This window comes from Oncorhynchus keta, chromosome 1 (genome assembly GCF_023373465.1).
Source record: "Oncorhynchus keta strain PuntledgeMale-10-30-2019 chromosome 1, Oket_V2, whole genome shotgun sequence".
In the NCBI taxonomy this organism is placed as follows: Eukaryota; Metazoa; Chordata; class Actinopteri; order Salmoniformes; family Salmonidae; genus Oncorhynchus; species Oncorhynchus keta.
Genome location: NC_068421.1, coordinates 96,494,581 through 96,515,040, shown reverse-complemented (window position 1 = coordinate 96,515,040; position 20,460 = coordinate 96,494,581). Strand labels below are relative to the sequence as shown.

Below are 20,460 nucleotides of genomic sequence, written 5' to 3'. Positions count from 1 at the left end.
CAGAGAGAGAGAGAGACAGAGAGAGACAGAGAGAGAGACAGAGAGAGAGACAGAGAGAGAGACAGAGAGAGAGGACAGAGAGAGAGAGACAGAGAGAGAGGGACAGAGAGAGGGACAGAGAGAGAGAGAGAGACAGAGAGGGACAGAGAGAGACAGACAGAGAGAGAGGGACAGAGAGAGAGAGGGGGACAGAGAGAGAGAGAGAGAGAGAGAGAGAGAGAGGGAGAGAGAGAGAGAGAGAGAGGGACAGAGAGAGAGAGAGAGGGACAGAGAGAGAGAGAGGGACAGAGAGAGAGAGACGGACAGAGATAGAGACGGACAGAGATAGAGACGGACAGAGAGAGAGAGACGGACAGAGAGAGAGAGAGACGGACAGAGAGAGAGAGACGGACAGAGAGAGAGAGACGGACAGAGAGAGAGAGACGGACAGAGAGAGAGAGAGACAGAGACACAGAGACAGAGAGAGAGAGAGGGACAGAGAGAGAGAGAGGGACAGAGAGAGAGGGACAGAGACACAGAGACAGAGACACAGAGACAGAGAGAGAGACAGAGAGAGAGACAGAGAGAGAGAGAGTATTATACAGTGATAATGTCTACGATGCAGATGTTTTCCTAAAGAAGAGTAAAGTCAACATGAGGATGGGCGTTAGAACCCTGCCATAAGGGTCGTGAAGGGTTATACAACGGTGAGATTGGGAAACTGAAGTTGACCCTGAGGGCGAAATCTCTCTTGAACATACACTAAGCGCTGCTACTCCCACATGAAGTCATCATCACAAGTTGCAGATTCTCCGTTGAAAGAGCTTCTTAGTCCAGGGCTTAATGTGTGTCTGGGAAACGGGCCCATAGTGCAGTAAAAGGTGAGTACCGTGTCAGAGTGTCGTCCGGCCATCACATCTCCTATACAGCTGAGTTGACAGTTGATATAGACGTTGAGCAGAGCGTTCCATTGGCCCAGGGAGTGCAGCGTGCGCAGCACAGCAACTATCTCCTCAGCCAGTGTACTGCTGTGACTGGCTGTCAGAGAGGCCTGGGGTCGGGACTTCCTGCGTCTCAGAGAGCCCTCTGTGACAGGAAGACATGTTATGACAGAGAACAGACAAAAGAAAGCAGATGAAGTTACTCTGAGGCAACGTTCTACGTGAATACGCTGCTGCTCTTGGTCTTGCACATGGAGCATATTATTGATCTTTCATGCCTTCATTTGTTCATGACGTTGTATTAAACCTTAACATATCTCTGAGCAGTAGACAACCCAGGAAACCAAAGAGTTTAGGATCAGGGTGAGGGGTTAGGGGTCACGGGTTAGGGTACATATCTCTGAGCAGTAGACAACCCAGGAAACCAAAGAGTTTAGGATCAGGGTGAGGGGTTAGGGGTCACGGGTTAGGGTACATATCTCTGAGCAGTAGACAACCCAGGAAACCAAAGAGTTTAGGATCAGGGTGAGGGGTTAGGGGTCACGGGTTAGGGTACATACCTCTGAGCAGGAGAAGGTCAGAGGAGCGCAGTAGACAACCCAGGAAACCAAAGAGTTTAGGATCAGGGTGAGGGGTTAAGGGTCACGGGTTAGGGTACATACCTCTGAGCAGGAGAAGGTCAGAGGAGCGCAGTAGACAACCCAGGAAACCAAAGAGTTTAGGATCAGGGTGAGGGGTTAAGGGTCACGGGTTAGGGTACATACCTCTGATCAGGGGAAGGTCAGAGGAGCAGGAGCGTAGTAGACACCCCAGGAATCCAAAGAGTTTTTCCACCAGGAACTTCATGTCCTGAGACCTCTCCATCTTGTCCCAGGAGGGGAGCACGGCCTGCAGCAGACGCAGAGCCAGGATCTGGAGACAGGGAGGAGACACTCGTTACACACAGAATAATATGGACACAGGGGATAAGGGGAATGTCTCGTTTAGCCATCTCTATAAAGCAGACGCAGAACCAGGACGCAGAGCCAGGACGCAGAGCCAAGATCAGTTAGACATCTGGAGACAGGGAGGAGGAGACCGTGTAAGGGACATGCCTCGTGGTAATCTCCCTCTCTATTCAGTCCCTTCTGGAGCCTGACGGAGGCCTGTACTGTCTCTCTGGAGCCTGACGGAGGCCTGTACTGTCTCTCTGGAGCCTGACGGAGGCCTGTACTGTCTCTCTGGAGCCTGACGGAGGCCTGTACTGTCTCTCTGGAGCCTGACGGAGGCCTGTACTGTCTCTCTGGAGCCTGACGGAGGCCTGTACTGTCTCTCTGGAGCCTGACGGAGGCCTGTACTGTCTCTCTGGAGCCTGACGGAGGCCTGTACTGTCTCTCTGGAGCCTGACGGAGGCCTGTACTGTCTCTCTGGTGCCTGACGGAGGCCTGTACTGTCTCTCTGGTGCCTGACGGAGGCCTGTACTGTCTCTCTGGTGCCTGACGGAGGCCTGGCCTGCCTGACGGAGGCCTGTCTCTCTGGTGCCTGACGGAGGCCTGTACTGTCTCTCTGGTGCCTGACGGAGGCCTGTACTGTCTCTCTGGTGCCTGACGGAGGCCTGTACTGTCTCTCTGGTGCCTGACGGAGGCCTGTACTGTCTCTCTGGAGCATGACGGAGGCCTGTACTGTCTCTCTGGAGCCTGACGGAGGCCTGTACTGTCTCTCTGGTGCCTGACGGAGGCCTGTACTGTCTCTCTGGTGCCTGACGGAGGCCTGTACTGTCTCTCTGGTGCCTGACGGAGGCCTGTACTGTCTCTCTGGTGCCTGACGGAGGCCTGTACTGTCTCTCTGGTGCCTGACGGAGGCCTGTACTGCCTGCCTGGACGGAGGCCTGTCTCTCTGGTGCCTGACGGAGGCCTGTACTGTCTCTCTGGTGCCTGACGGAGGCCTGTACTGTCTCTCTGGTGCCTGACGGAGGCCTGTACTGTCTCTCTGGTGCCTGACGGAGGCCTGTACTGTCTCTCTGGTGCCTGACTGTCTCTCGGAGGCCTGTACTGTCTCTCTGGTGCCTGACGGAGGCCTGTACTGCCTGGTGCCTGACGGAGGCCTGTCTCTGGTCTGGTGTCTCTCTGGTGCCTGACGGAGGCCTGTACTGTCTCTCTGGTGCCTGACGGAGGCCTGTACTGTCTCTCTGGTGCCTGACGGAGGCCTGTACTGTCTCTCTGGTGCCTGACGGAGGCCTGTACTGTCTCTCTGGTGCCTGACGGAGGCCTGTACTGTCTCTCTGGTGCCTGACGGAGGCCTGTACTGTCTCTCTGGTGCCTGACGGAGGCCTGTACTGTCTCTCTGGTGCCTGACGGAGGCCTGTACTGTCTCTCTGGTGCCTGACGGAGGCCTGTACTGTCTCTCTGGTGCCTGACGGAGGCCTGTACTGTCTCTCTGGTGCCTGACGGAGGCCTGTACTGCCTGGTGCCTGACGGAGGCCTGTCTCTCTGGTGCCTGACGGAGGCCTGTACTGTCTCTCTGGTGCCTGACGGAGGCCTGTACTGTCTCTCTGGCCTGACGGAGGCCTGTACTGTCTCTCGGAGGCCTGTAGGCCTGTCTCTCTGGAGCCTGACGGAGGCCTGTACTGTCTCTCTGGTGCCTGACGGAGGCCTGTACTGTCTCTCTGGTGCCTGACGGAGGCCTGTACTGTCTCTCTGGAGCCTGACGGAGGCCTGTACTGTCTCTCTGGAGCCTGACGGAGGCCTGTACTGTCTCTCTGGAGCCTGACGGAGGCCTGTACTGTCTCTCTGGAGCCTGACGGAGGCCTGTACTGTCTCTCTGGAGCCTGACGGAGGCCTGTACTGTCTCTCTGGTACCTGATGGAGGCCTGTACTGTCTACTCTGGAGCCTGATGGAGGCCTGTACTGTCTCTCTGGAGCCTGATGGAGGCCTGTAAATGTCCCTTCTGGAGCCTGATGGAGGTCTGTACTGTCTCTCTGGTACCTGATGGAGGCCTGTACTGTCTCTCTGGTACCTGATGGAGGCCAGTTTGACTGGTACCAAAGACAGAGCTTCCCCAGCAGGACATCACCACCAGTCTTTACTGGTACCAAAGGTAGAGCTTCCCCAGCAGGACATCACCACCTGTCTTTACTGGTACCAAAGGTAGAGCTTCCCCAGCAGGACATCACCACCAGTCTTTACTGGTACCAAAGGCAGAGCTTCCCAAGCAGGACATCACCACCAGTCTTTACTGGTACCAAAGGCAGAGCTTCCCCAGCAGGACATCAACACCAGTCTTTACTGGTACCGAAGACAGAGCTTCCCCAGCAGGACATCAACACCAGTCTTTACTGGTACCAAAGGTAGAGCTTCCCCAGCAGGACATCACCACCTGTCTTTACTGGTACCAAAGGTAGAGCTTCCCCAGCACCAGCAGGACATCACCACCAGTCTTTACTGGTACCAAAGACAGAGCTTCCCCAGCAGGACATCACCACCAGTCTTCACTAGTACCAAAGGTAGAGCTTGCCCAGCAGGACATCACCACCAGTCTTTTATTGACCAACATCAAGGTGGTCTTACCTGTCTCTGCAGAGTAACAGCATTACAGGACTGTTGTCCCTCTACGATGCGGATCAGCAGACCGATCCAGGCTGAAGTACTGAGAGAAGAACACATCTGAGGCTGGAGGGCCACGCTGCGGATGAAACCCAGAGTACACCAGCTACGATGCTGCTCCCTGGACACCAGCCGGTGAGATGGACAACCTGAGGGTAGAGGTCAGAGGTCAGGACAGAGTACACCAGCTACGATGCTGCTCCCTGGACACCAGCCGGTGAGATGGACAACCTGAGGGTAGAGGTCAGAGGTCAGGACAGAGAGTACACCAGCTACGATGCTGCTCCCTGGACACCAGCCGGTGAGAACCTGAGGGTAGAGGTCAGAGGTCAGGACAGAGTACACCAGCTAGGATGCTGCTTCCTGGATACCAGCCGGTGAGAACCTGAGGGTAGAGGTCAGAGGTCAGGACAGAGTACACCAGCTACGATGCTGCTCCCTGGACACCAGCCGGTGAGAACCTGAGGGTAGAGGTCAGAGGTCAGGACAGAGTACACCAGCTACGATGCTGCTCCCTGGACACTAGCCGGTGAGAACCTGAGGGTAGAGGTCAGACAGACATTTCTCCCGGGCTGAGTGATTACATAGCCTCTTTCTTGAGATCAAGCGAGTTACCGGTCTTATCGTTGGCTCCACTCTCCACCAGCATGCGGAGAAGACCACAGAGGGTCCGTGTGGCGTCTGTCTGCATCACCTCGGAGTAGATCCCAGCAGACAGAGACAGGGTCTTCAACAGGTTCACTGTGCTGGTTAACAACATGGCTGTAGGGTGGGCACTCTTATCCAGCACCTCTCCTTCTAGTACACACACAGGAATATACATTAGAGAAAAGGTCTGTCTGACAACTTTCTACACACTGTGAAGACCTTGCTTTGATCGTTGTTGATGTAGGCCTTAAGAAATCTAATTTAACTGATTTGATTGCACCAGGGGGTGTATATATATATACACACACAATGACCAGGGGGTGTATATATACACACACAATGACCAGGGGGTGTATATATACACACACACTGACCAGGGGTATATATATACACACAATGACCAGGGGTGTATATATCACACAATGACCAGGGGTGTATATATATACACACAATGACCAGGGGTGTATATATACACACAATGACCAGGGTGTATATATATATACACACAATGACCAGGGGTGTATATATACACACACAATGACCAGGGGGTGTATATATACACACACACTGACCAGGGGGTGTATATATATATATATATACACACACACACTGACCAGGGGGTGTATATATATATACACACACAATGACCAGGGGGTGTATATATATATACACACACTGACCAGGGGGTGTATATATATATACACACACTGACCAGGGGGTGTATATATATATATATATATATATATATACACACACACACACTGACCAGGGGGTGCAATCACACTGACCAGGGGGTGTATATATACACACACACAATGACCAGGGGGTGTATATATACACACACTGACCAGGGGTGTATATATATATATACACACACAATGACCAGGGGGTGTATATATACACACACTGACCAGGGGGTGTATATATATATACACACACAATGACCAGGGGGTGTATATATACACACACTGACCAGGGGGTGTATATATACACACTGACCAGGGGGTGCAATCACACTGACCAGGGGGTGTATATATACACACACAATGACCAGGGGGTGTATATATACACACACTGACCAGGGTGTATATATATACACCCACACTGACCAGGGTGTATAATAATATATAATATAATAATAATAATATAATATATATATATACACACTGACCAGGGGGTGTATATATACACACATATGTATATATATACACATTGACCAGGGGTGTATAATATATATGACCAGGGGGTATAATAATAATATAACACTGACCAGGGGTAATATATAATAATGATATAATATAATCACAATGACCATAATATATATATACACACACTGACCAGGGGGTGTATATATACACACACTGACCAGGGGTGTATATATACACAGTGTATAATAATATACACCAATAAATACTGACCAATATAATAATAATAATAATATATATACACACACTGACCAGGGGTGTATATATACACACACTGACCAGGGGGTGTATATATACACACACTGACCAGGGGGTGTATATATCACACTGACCAGGGGGTGTATATATACACACACTGACCAGGGGGTGTATATATACACACACTGACCAGGGGGTGTATATACATACACCCACACTGACCAGGGGGTGTATATATACACCCACACTGACCAGGGGGTGTATATATACACACACACTGACCAGGGGGTGTATATATACACACACTGACCAGGGGGTGTATATATATACACACACTGACCAGGGGGTGTATATATATACACACACTGACCAGGGGGTGTATATATATACACACACTGACCAGGGGTGTATATATATATACACACACTGACCAGGGGTGTATATATATATACACACACTGACCAGGGGGTGTATATATATATACACACACTGACCAGGGGGTGTATATATATACACACACTGACCAGGGGGTGTATATATATACACTGACCAGGGGGTGTATATATACATTATATATATACACTGACCAGGGGTGTATATATACACTGACCAGTGACCAGAGTGTGTATATATACACTGACCAGGGGTGTATATATACATTGACCAGGGGTGTATATATATACACACACTGACCAGGGGGTGTATATATATACACACACTGACCAGGGGGTGTATATATATACACACACTGACCAGGGGGTGTATATATATATACACTGACCATGGGGTGTATATACACACACTGACCAGGGGGTGTATATATACACACACTGACCAGGGGGTGTATATATATACACTGACCAGGGGGTGTATATATACTCTAATACCATCTACTGCATCTTGCCTATGCCGTTCAGCCATCACTCATTCACATATGTTTATGTACATATTCTTCATCCCCTTACACTTGTGTGTATAAGGTAGTAGTTTTGGAATTGTTAGTTAGATTACTCGTTGGTTATTACTACTACATTTCGCTACACTCGCATTAACATCTGCTAACCATGTGTATGTGACCAATACAATTTGATTTGATTTATACTGACCAGGGGGTGGATATATACTGACCAGGGGGTGCATATATACTGACCAGGGGGTGCATATGTACTGACCAGGGGGTGCATATGTACTGACCAGGGGGTGCATATATACTGACCAGGGGGTGCATATATACTGACCAGGGGGTGCATATATACTGACCAGGGGTGCATATATACTGACCAGGGGTGCATATGTACTGACCAGGGGTGCATATATACACACACTGACCAGGGGTGTATATATATACACACACTGACCAGGGGTGCATATATACTGACCACATGTACTCTATGACCAGGGGTGTATATGTACTAACCACTGACCACTGGGGTGCATATATACTGACCAGGGGTGTGCATATATACTGACCAGGGGGTGCATATATACACACACTGACCAGGGGTGTATATACTGACCAGGGGTACATATATACTGACCAGGGGTGTATATATATGACCAGGGAGTGTATATATACACTGACCAGGGGTGCTGATATATACTGACCAGGGGTGCATATATATACACTGACCAGGGGTGTATATATATACTGACCAGGGGTGTATATATACTGACCAGGGGTGTATATATATACTGACCAGGGGTGTATATATACTGACCAGGGGTGCATATATACTGACCAGGGGTGCATATATACTGACCAGGGGTGCATATATACTGACCAGGGGGTGTATATATATACTGACCAGGGGTGTATATATACTGACCAGGGGGTGCATATATACACACACTGACCAGGGGTGCATATATACTGACCAGGGGTGTATATATACTGACCAGGGGTGCATCTTATATACTGACCAGGGGTGCATATTCACATATGTTTAGGGGTACATATTCTTTATCCCCTGACAGGGGTGTATATATAGTTTTGGGGGTGCATATATACTGACCAGGGGTTATATACTACTGACCAGGGGTGCATATATACTGACCATGCATATATACTGACCAGGGGTTTCATATATACTGACCAGGGGGTGTATATATACTGACCAGGGGGTGCATATATACTGACCAGGGGGTGTATATATACTGACCAGGGGGTGCATATATACTGACCAGGGGGTGCATATATACTGACCAGTGTCATCCTCGGTGTCAGAGTCTTCAGTAGCAGGCTGGGAGGCAGGCGGGGGCTCTGACAGTTTCAGGTCGTATTTTCCTTCCTTCCCCATCCTGTAGGAGTTGGTACTGCTGGTATCCCATTGGACCCTAATCCACCCATCCTCACCCAGCTCCCCTATCACCCGGCCCAGACCCGGCGCAGGACCGTCCTAGACAGAGACTAACATTTTAGTCATTTAGCACAAGGGTTCTCAAACTTTTTCACTCAGACCCACCTTCCAACATTGGGAAACAGCCCGCACCCAAAACCCCACGTTTATTTCTATGGCCACCTTGCACATTTTACTATTACAACTTTAAAGAGGAAGTGGAACAGATGACATTCATATTCTGCCCATCTCTGTAACTCACTTAGATGACGTATTTGATGATACAGTGGTAGCAATACATGGTTATCACATCTACCGAAAACACAGGAATGCCAATGGTGGAGGTGTTGCTGTTTATATTCAGAACCACATTCCTGTAAAGCTTAAAGACGATCTAATGTTAAATACTGTTGAAGTAATATGGCTACAGGTTCATCTGCCTCACCTAAAGCCCATTCTGGTGGAAGCTGCTATAGACAGTCAGTATCTGGATAACATGTGTGAAATGCTTGATCCTCAGGATCCCTAATAAACCCCAGGAAGAGTAGCTGCTGCCATTGGACCCTAATCCACCCAGGAAGCTCCCTAACAGGGCCCTAATAAACCCCAGGAAGAGTAGCTGCTGCCTTGACAGGAACTAATGGGGATCCATAATAAACCCCAGGTAGAGTAGCTGCTGCCTTGCCAGGAACTAATGGGGATCCATAATAAACCCCAGGAAGAGTAGATGCTGCCTTGGCAGGAACTAATGGGGATCCATAATAAACCCCAGGTAGAGTAGCTGCTGCCTTGCCAGGAACTAATGGGGATCCATAATAAACCCAAGGAAGAGTAGCTGCTGCCTTGGCAGGAATAATGCCCATCCATAATAAACCCCAGGAAGAGTAGCTGCTGCCTTGACAGGAAATACATGGGGATCACATCTAATAAACCCCAGGAAGATGGTAGCTGCTGCCTTATATTCAGAACCACATTGGGGAAAGCTAATAAACCCCAGGAAGTTAGCTACTGCCTTGACAGTAATATGGGGGTTCATCTAAACCCCAGGAAGAAGCTGCCCATTCTGGAACTAATGGGGATCCATAATAAACCCCAGGAAGAGTAGCTGCTGCCTTGACAGGAACTAATGGGGATCCATAATAAACCCCAGGAAGAGTAGCTGCTGCCTTGGCAGGAACTAATGGGGATCCATAATAAACCCCAGGAAGAGTAGCTGCTGCCTTGACAGGAACTAATGGGGATCCATAATAAACCCCAGGAAGAGTAGCTGCTGCCTTGGCAGGAACTAATGGGGATCCATAATAAACCCCAGGAAGAGTAGCTGCTGCCTTGGCAGGAACTAATGGGGATCCATAATAAACCCCAGGAAGAGTAGCTGCTGCCTTGGCAGGAACTAATGGGGATCCATAATAAACCCCAGGAAGAGTAGCTGCTGCCTTGGCCAGGAACTAATGGGGATCCATAATAAACCCCAGGAAGAGTAGCTGCTGCCTTGGAACAGGAATCCATAATGGGGATCCTAATGGGGATCCATAAACCCCAGGAAGAGTAGCTGCTGCCTTGGAAGGAACTAATGGGGATCCATAATAAACCCCAGGAAGAGTAGCTGCTGCCTTGACAGGAACTAATGGGGATACATAATAAACCCCAGGAAGAGTAGCTGCTGCCTTGGCAGGAACTAATGGGGATCCATAATAAACCCCAGGAAGAGTAGCTGCTGCCTTGACAGGAACTAATGGGGATCCATAATAAACCCCAGGAAGAGTAGCTGCTGCCTTGACAGGAACTAATGGGGATCCATAATAAACCCCAGGAAGAATAGCTGCTGCCTTGGAAGGAACTAATGGGGATCCATAATAAACCCCAGGAAGAGTAGCTGCTGCCTTGGCAGGAACTAATGGGGATCCATAATAAACCCCAGGAAGAGTAGATGCTGCCTTGGCAGGAACTAATGGGGATCCATAATAAACCCCAGGAAGAGTAGCTGCTGCCTTGGCAGGAACTAATGGGGATCCATAATAAACCCCAGGAAGAGTAGCTGCTGCCTTGGCAGGAACTAATGGGATCCATAATAAACCACAGGAAGAGTAGCTGCTGCCTTGGCAGGAACTAATGGGGATCCATAATAAACCCCAGGAAGAGTAGCTGCTGCCTTGGAAGGAACTAATGGGGATCCATAATAAACCCCAGGAAGAGTAGCTGCTGCCTTGGCAGGAACTAATGAGGATCCATAATAAACCCCAGGAAGAATAGCTGCTGCCTTCAGGAACTAATGGGAATCCATAATAAACCCCAGGAAGAGTAGCTGCTGCCTTGGCAGGAACTAATGGGGATCCATAATAAACCCCAGGAAGAGTAGCTGCTGCCTTGGCAGGAACTAATGGGGATCCATAATAAACCCCAGGAAGAGTAGCTGCTGCCTTGGCAGGAACTAATGGGGATCCATAATAAACCCCAGGAAGAGTAGCTGCTGCCTTGGCAGGAACTAATGGGGATCCATAATAAACCCCAGGAAGAGTAGCTGCTGCCTTGACAGGAACTAATGGGGATCCATAATAAACCCCAGGAAGAGTAGCTGCTGCCTTGGCAGGAACTAATGGGAATCCATAATAAACCCCAGGAAGAGTAGCTGCTGCCTTGACAGGAACTAATGGGGATCCATAATAAACCCCAGGAAGAGTAGCTGCTGCCTTGACAGGAACTAATGGGGATCCATAATAAACCCCAGGAAGAATAGCTGCTGCCTTGGCAGGAACTAATGGGGATCCATAATAAACCCCAGGAAGAGTAGCTGCTGTCTGAACTAATGGGGATCCATAATAAACCCCAGGAAGAGTAGCTGCTGTCTGAACTAATGGGGATCCATAATAAACCCCAGGAAGAGTAGCTGCTGTCTGAACTAATGGGGATCCATAATAAACCCCAGGAAGAGTAGCTGCTGTCTGAACTAATGGGGATCCATAATAAACCACAGGAAGAGTAGCTGCTGTCTGAACTAATGGGGATCCATAATAAACCCCAGGAAGAGTAGCTGCTGTCTGAACTAATGGGGATCCATAATAAACCCCAGGAAGAGTAGCTGCTGCAGATCAGTAATTGACCTGATCTCCCCACTTCCGGTCCAGTCTCCTCATACTTAGTGAATCAGTATAAACTAGTAGTATTAATAGTAGTAGTAGTAGTAGTAGTAATAATAGTTATAGTAGTACACCAGTACTATATAATACCAGTAGTACTACAGTAATTGACCTGATCTCCCCACTTCCAGTCCAGTCTCCTCATACTTAGTGAATCATTTTAAACTAGTAGTATTAATAGTAGTAGTAGTAGTAGTAGTAATAATAGTTATAGTAGTACACCAGTACTATATAATACCAGTAGTACTACAGTAATTGACCTGATCTCCCCACTTCCAGTCCAGTCCTCTCATCACCCTGGTTCCGATCTTCATCATAGCGGCAAGTTCAGGCCCTGAGGCGGGCAGGGGAGTGGGGGTCGCCTCCTTTCTGCTCTCCTCCAGTACCGTAGCAGACCCCCCGTGACCTCTCGACCCCAGCTCCTCCTCACTGCTGTCTGTACTGGGGCCTGGAAAGAATAGTCAATAACAGACTATCATCAATAACTGTGTGTGTGTGTGTGTGTGTGTCTGTCTGTGTCTGTCTGTCTGTCTGTCTGTCTGTCTGTCTGTCTGTCTGTGTGTCTGTCTGTGTCTGTCTGTCTGTCTGTCGTGTGTCTGTCTGTCTGTCTGTCGTGTGTATGCGTGTATGTATATATATGAGTCTGAAAGGGCATACTCCACGCTGCCCGTCCTCACCGATGAGTCGGAGGATGCTCTGTGTGAGAGCCAGAGTTCCAGAGTTAAGCAGCAGAGCGAGGCTGTTGGCCCCGTGTTTTAGAGACAGCATGTGGAGCATGGAGAGAAGGAAACGGGCCTGAGGTATGGTGCCCAGGCTGGGGCCGGCCGGGTTCTCATTGGTAATGGTCTGGAGAGGGACGGGCTGTACACCTGGGAATACACATGGTCACAACCCAGACTGACAGAGTTAGGTCATACTTCCCACCTGGTCACAACCCAGACTGACAGAGTTAGGTCATACTTCCCACCTGGTCACAACCCAGACTGACAGAGTTAGGTCATACTTCCCACCTGGTCACAACCCAGAGTGACAGAGTTAGGTCATACTTCCCACCTGGTCACAACCCAGACTGACAGAGTTAGGTCATACTTCCCACCTGGTCACAACCCAGACTGACAGAGTTAGGTCATACTTCCCACATGGTCACAACCCAGACTGACAGAGTTAGGTCATACTTCCCACATGGTCACAACCCAGACTGACAGAGTTAGGTCATACTTCCCACATGGTCACAACCCAGAGTGACAGAGTTAGGTCATACTTCCCACCTGGTCACATGGTCACAACCCAGACTGACAGAGTTAGGTCATACTTCCCACATGGTCAAAACTCAGACTGACAGAGTTAGGTCATACATTCATTCATTCATTTGCCAGAATTTTGACTCTTCCATTGACATCAATGAGGACAACCTCTATAAAACATGGATATTAAAAGTACTGGACCCACCAGGACGTGGACGTGTTAGTAGCCTCTATTAAAGGTCACCTCTACTTCGTGGAGCCATGTTAATAGCCTCTATTGGTCGTGGAGCCATGTTAATACCTCTATTAAAGACGTGGAGCCATGTTAATAGCCTCTACTAAAGGGTCGTGTTAGTACTTACGTGGAGCCATGTTAATAGCCTCTACTAAAGGCTACGTGGAGCCATGTTAGTAGCCTCTACTAAAGGCTACGTGGAGCCATGTTAGTAGCCTCTATTAAAGGCTACGTGGAGCCGTGTTAGTAGCCTCTATTAAAGGCTACGTGGAGGCGTGTTAGTAGCCTCTACTAAAGGCTCGTGGAGCCATATTAGTAGCATCAGCTACGTGGAGCCATATTAGTAGCATCTATTAAAGGCTACGTGGAGCCATATTAGTAACCTCTATTAAAGGCTACGTGGAGCCGTGTTAGTAACCTCTATTGGCTCGTGGAGCCATGTTAATAGCCTCTACTAAAGCTACGTGGAGCCATGTTAGTAACCTCTACTAAAGGCTACATGGAGCCATGTTAGTAGCCTCTATTAAAGGCCGTGGAGCCATATTAGTAGCCTCTACTAAAGGCTACGTGGAGCCATGTTAATAGCCTCTACTAAAGGCTACTGGAGCCGTGTTAGTAACCTCTACTAAAGGCTACGTGGAGCCATGTTAATAGCCTCTACTAAAGGCTACGTGGAGCCATGTTAGTCTCTACTAAAGGCTACGTGGAGCCATGTTAATAGCCTCTACTAAAGGCTAAGTGGAGCCGTGTTAGTAGCCTCTACTAAAGGCTACGTGGAGCCATGTTAGTAGCATCTATTAAAGGCTACGTGGAGCCATGTTAGTAGCCTCTTAAAGGCTACGTGGAGCCATGTTAATAGCCTCTATTAAAGGCTACGTGGAGCCATGTTAATAGCCTCTACTAAAGGCTACGTGGAGCCATGTTAATAGCCTCTACTAAAGGCTACGTGGAGCCATGTTAATAGCCTCTACTAAAGGCTACGTGGAGCCGTGTTAGTAACCTCTACTAAAGGCTACGTGGAGCCATGTTAGTAGCCTCTTAAAGGCTACGTGGAGCCATGTTAGTAGCCTCTATTAAAGGCTACGTGGAGCCATGTTAATAGCCTCTACTAAAGGCTACGTGGAGCCATGTTAGTAGCCTCTTAAAGGCTACGTGGAGCCATGTTAGTAGCCTCTTAAAGGCTACGTGGAGCCATGTTAGTAACCTCTACTAAAGGCTACGTGGAGCCATGTTAGTAGCCTCTTAAAGGCTACGTGGAGCCATGTTAGTAACCTCTACTAAAGGCTACGTGGAGCCATGTTAGTAACCTCTACTAAAGGCTACGTGGAGCCATGTTAGTAGCCTCTACTAAAGGACGTGAGCCATGTTAGTAACCTCTACTAAAGGCTACGTGGAGCCATGTTAGTAGCCTCTTAAAGGCTATGTGGAGCCATGTTAGTAGCCTCTACTAAAGGCTACGTGGAGCCATGTTAATAACCTCTACTAAAGGCTACGTGGAGCCATGTTAGTAGCCTCTACTAAAGGCTACGTGGAGCCATGTTAATAGCCTCTACTAAAGGCTACGTGGAGCCGTGTTAGTAGCCTCTACTAAAGGCTACGTGGAGCCATGTTAATAGCCTCTACTAAAGGCTACGTGGAGCCATGTTAGTAACCTCTACTAAAGGCTACGTGGAGCCATGTTAATAGCCTCTACTAAAGGCTACGTGGAGCCATGTTAGTAACCTCTACTAAAGGCTACGTGGAGCCATGTTAGTAACCTCTACTAAAGGCTACGTGGAGCCATGTTAGTAGCCTCTACTAAAGGCTACGTGGAGCCATGTTAGTAACCTCTACTAAAGGCTACGTGGAGCCATGTTAGTAACCTCTACTAAAGGCTACGTGGAGCCATGTTAGTAGCCTCTACTAAAGGCTACGTGGAGCCATGTTAGTAGCCTCTACTAAAGGCTACGTGGAGCCATGTTAATAGCCTCTACTAAAGGCTACGTGGAGCCATGTTAGTAGCCTCTACTAAAGGCTACGTGGAGCCATGTTAGTAGCCTCTACTAAAGGCTACGTGGAGCCATGTTAGTAACCTCTACTAAAGGCTACATGGAGCCATGTTAATAGCCTCTACTAAAGGCTACGTGGAGCCATGTAATAGCTCTTAGTAACCTCTACTAAAGGCTACGTGGAGCCATGTTAGTAACCTCTACTAAAGGCTACGTGGAGCCATGTTAGTAACCTCTACTAAAGGCTACGTGGAGCCATGTTAGTAGCCTCTATTAAAGGCTACGTGGAGCCATGTTAGTAGCCTCTACTAAAGGCTACGTGGAGCCATGTTAGTAGCCTCTATTAAAGGCTACGTGGAGCCATATTAGTAACCTCTACTAAAGGCTACGGAGCCATGTTAGTAGCCTCTATTAAAGGCTACGTGGAGCCATGTTAGTAGCCTCTATTAAAGGCTACGTGGAGCCATGTTAGTAGCCTCTACTAAAGGCTACGTGGAGCCATGTTAGTAGCCTCTACTAAAGGCTACGTGGAGCCATGTTAATAGCCTCTATTAAAGGCTACGTGGAGCCATGTTAGTAGCCTCTATTAAAGGCTACGTGAAGCCATGATAGTAACCTCTACTAAAGGCTACGTGGAGCCATGTTAATAGCCTCTACTAAAGGCTACGTGGAGCCATGTTAATAGCCTCTACTAAAGGCTACGTGGAGCCATGTTAATAGCCTCTACTAAAGGCTACATGGAGCCATGTTAATAGCCTCTACTAAAGGCTACGTGGAGCCGTGTTAGTAGCCTCTACTAAAGGCTACGTGGAGCCATGTTAATAGCCTCTATTAAAGGCTACGTGGAGCCATGTTAGTAGCCTCTATTAAAGGCTACGTGAAGCCATGATAGTAACCTCTACTAAAGGCTACGTGGAGCCATGTTAATAGCCTCTACTAAAGGCTACGTGGAGCCATGTTAGTAACCTCTACTAAAGGCTACGTGGAGCCATGTTAGTAGCCTCTACTAAAGGCTACGTGGAGCCATGTTAGTAACCTCTACTAAAGGCTACGTGGAGCCATGTTAGTAACCTCTACTAAAGGCTACGTGGAGCCATGTTAGCTCACCCAGTTGATTAAAGCTGCCGCTGGCCTCCAGTAGGATGTTGCGTAGGTTCTGGATGGACCAGGAGTAGAGCTTCCCAAAGGTGACCTCTAACAGCATGCGGTTGAAGGGAGGGATCAGACCAACGTCTTTCAGACAGTCAGACAGCGGCTCCCTGAGGTACACAACACACAGTAACTAACACACACCAGTAACTAACACACACACACACACACACACACACACACACACACACACACACACACACACACACACACACACACACACACACACACAGTAACTAACACACACACACCAGTAACTAACACACACACACACACACACACACACACACACACACACACACACACACACACACACACACACACACACACACACACACACACACACACACAAGTAACACACACCAGTAACTAACACACACAGTAACTAACACACACACAAACCAGTAACTAACACACACACAAACCAGTAACTAACACACACACAAACCAGTAACTAACACACACACCAGTAACACACACACACCAGTAACTAACACACACATATACACAACTAAACACACACACACCAGTAACTAACACACACACACACACACAAACCAGTAACTAACACACACCAGTAACTAACACACACAGTAAATAACACACACAGTAAGTAACACACACACACCAGTAACACACACACACACCAGTAACTAACACACACACCAGTAACACACACACACCAGTAACACACACACACCAGTAACACACACACACAGTAACTAACACACACAGTAACTAACACACACACACCAGTAACTAACACACACACACCAGTAACTAACACACACACACACAGTAACTAACACACACACACACAGTAACTAACACACACACACAGTAACTAACACACACAGTAACTAACACACACACACCAGTAACTAACACACACACACCAGTAACTAACACACACACACCAGTAACACACACACACCAGTAACACACACACACCAGTAACTAACACACACACCAGTAACTAACACACACATATACACAACTAAACATGCATTAAAACAGTTCCACAGCTGCCATGAGACGGTAAATTCCTCCTCCGGGTCCACAGCCATGTCTCAGGCTCCTCAACAGACATCCTTTCCAACTCAGAAACAACTGTAAAACCAGTGGCATGTACCCGATGTTGGTCCCCTCAGGTATGACCCTCTGCCAGCCACACAGCATGGCATACTGGACAGAGGGCAGCAAGAAGCTCTTAGAGGCCAGCTTCAGCATGGTGTCAATGCCCTCCAGCCGAACCTCAGCACGCTCCAACTGGAGAATATAACATCAACATTAGACACACCAAAGCAACTAACCCTAAACCTTCCTCATTTCATTCATATAATCCTGCTTCCTCATCTTCCTCACTATCCTGCCACCTCATCTTCCTCACTATCCTGCCACCTCATCTTCCTCACTATCCTGCTACCTCATCTTCCTCACTATCCTGCTACCTCATCTTCCTCCTTTCCTGCTACCTCATCTTCCTCACCATCCTGCTACCTCATCTTCCTCACCATCCTGTTACCTCATCTTCCTCACCATCCTGTTACCTCATCTTCCTCATTATCCTGCTACCTCATCTTCCTCACCATCCTGCTACCTCATCTTCCTCATTATCCTGCTACCTCATCTTCCTCACCATCCGGCTACCTCATCTTCCTCAACATCTGGCTACCTCATCTTCCTCACTATCCTGCTACCTCATCTTCCTCACTATCCTGCTACCTCATTTCATTCACAGTCCTGCGACCTCATTTCATTCACAATCCTGCTACCTCATTTCATTCATAATCCTGCTACCTCATTTCAATCATAATCCTGCTACCTCATTTCATTCATAATCCCTGCCTCATTTCATTCACTATCCTGCTACCTCGTTTCATTCACTATCCTGCTACCTCATTTCATTCACTATCCTGCTACCTCATTTCATTCACTATCCTGCTACCTCATTTCATTCATAGTCCTGCTACCTCATTTCATTCATAATCCTGCTACCTCATTTCATTCATAGTCCTGCTACCTCATCTTATTCACTGTCCTGTTACCTCATCTTATTCACTATCCTGCTCCCCCATTTCATTCACTATCCTGCTACCTCATCTTATTCACTATCCTGCTACCTCATCTTATTCGCTATCCTGCTACCTCATCTTATTCGCTATCCTGCTACCTCATCTTATTCGCTATCCTGCTACCTCATCTTATTCGCTATCCTGCTACCTCATCTTATTCACTATCCTCATCGTATTCGCTATCCTGCTACATCATCGTATTCACTATCCTGCTACCTCATTTCATTCACTATCCTGCTACCTCATTTCATTCACTATCCTGCTACCTCATTTCATTCACTATCCTGCTACCTCATTTCATTCACTATCCTGCTACCTCATTTCATTCACTATCCTGCTACCTCATCTTATTCACTATCCTGCTACCTCATCTTATTCACTATCCTGCTACCTCATCTTATTCACTATCCTGCTACCTCATCTTATTCACTATCCTGCTACCTCATTTCATTCACTATCCTGCTACCTCATCTTATTCACTATCCTGCTACCTCATCTTATTCACTATCCTGCTACCTCATCTTATTCACTATCCTGCTACCTCATCTTATTCACTATCCTGCTACCTCATCTTATTCACTATCCTGCTACCTCATCATATTCACTATCCTGCTACCTCATCATATTCACTATCCTGCTACCTCATCTTATTCACTATCCTGCTACCTCATTTCATTCACTATCCTGCTACCTCATTTCATTCACTATCCTGCTACCTCATTTCATTCACTATCCTGCTACCTCATTTCATTCACTATCCTGCTACCTCATTTCATTCACTATCCTGCTACCTCATTTCATTCACTATCCTGCTACCTCATCTTATTCACTATCCTGCTACCTCATCTTATTCACTATCCTGCTACCTCATCTTATTCACTATCCTGCTACCTCATTTCATTCACTATTCTTCTACCTCATTTCATTCACTATCCTGTTACCTCATCTTATTCACTATCCTGCTACCTCATCTTATTCACTATCCTGCTACCTCATTTCATTCACTATCCTGCTACCTCATTTCATTCACTATCCTGCTACCTCATTTCATTCACTATCCTGCTACCTCATTTCATTCACTATTCTGCTACCTCATTTCATTCACTATCCTGCTACCTCATCATATTCACTATCCTGCTACCTCATCATATTCACTATCCTGCTACCTCATCATATTCACTATCCTGCTACCTCATCATAATCACTTCTCTCCACTTTGAACAACTGATGACAGGGATATGTATTCAATTGGACATAAATCAACATTTGAGATTTGCGAAATTAGATTTGGGAGTGTAATGTCCCTTTAATATTCACCCAGAATGGTCTTCCCTGTCCCTCCACCTTCATAGGTAGACATTAATTTTCCCTACAGAAATAGAATTCTGACCGCTGGTCCACCCAGCACAAAAACAAAATGTACTTGAATGGTAATGTCCGTGTCCCATTCTGCACCTGTTTGAGAAGACACTTCCTCATCTTCTCCACGTCGAGTGGCTCCTCCTTCAGAGCGAACTCTACGATGGTTCCCATGAGGCTGGAGGTAGAGAAGACTCCCTGGACACTGTGCTTCAGCCACTTAAACTTCTGGACGTGAGCGACCGTGTTGAGGAGAGGAGCCAGCCTATCCTGCTGCTAGACAACACACAGCAATACAACTGACATGGCAGATCACACCTCTATTCAGGATGAAGGAGAGGAGTGGGATAGAGGGGCATGACTTTAGAAACAGCAGAAGAAGAG

General features: G+C 47.7%; 1 protein-coding gene and 1 long non-coding RNA gene across 3 annotated transcripts in view; both read right to left on the bottom strand.

Moving 5' to 3' along the window:
* Positions 1-20,460, bottom strand: part of LOC118396067 (E3 ubiquitin-protein ligase HERC2-like) — a 270,532-nt gene that overhangs the window by 158,987 nt on the left and 91,085 nt on the right. The window contains 10 exon segments of the mRNA XM_052525726.1: positions 869-1,065; positions 1,685-1,832; positions 4,467-4,651; positions 5,118-5,300; positions 8,757-8,949; positions 12,287-12,474; positions 12,704-12,895; positions 16,601-16,752; positions 17,775-17,911; positions 20,173-20,352. Of these exon segments, the coding sequence (XP_052381686.1) occupies positions 869-1,065; positions 1,685-1,832; positions 4,467-4,651; positions 5,118-5,300; positions 8,757-8,949; positions 12,287-12,474; positions 12,704-12,895; positions 16,601-16,752; positions 17,775-17,911; positions 20,173-20,352 (1,755 nt within the window).
* LOC127908772 (uncharacterized) lies at positions 18,933-19,832 on the bottom strand. 2 transcript variants are annotated; one of them, XR_008068383.1, is made up of 3 exons: positions 19,509-19,832; positions 19,334-19,358; positions 18,933-19,183 (listed from the first exon to the last, which is right to left on the bottom strand). It is a non-coding gene; the product is annotated as an uncharacterized LOC127908772 (long non-coding RNA). The 2 variants fall into 2 exon arrangements; XR_008068382.1 differs by lacking the exon at positions 19,334-19,358 and adding an exon at positions 19,309-19,333.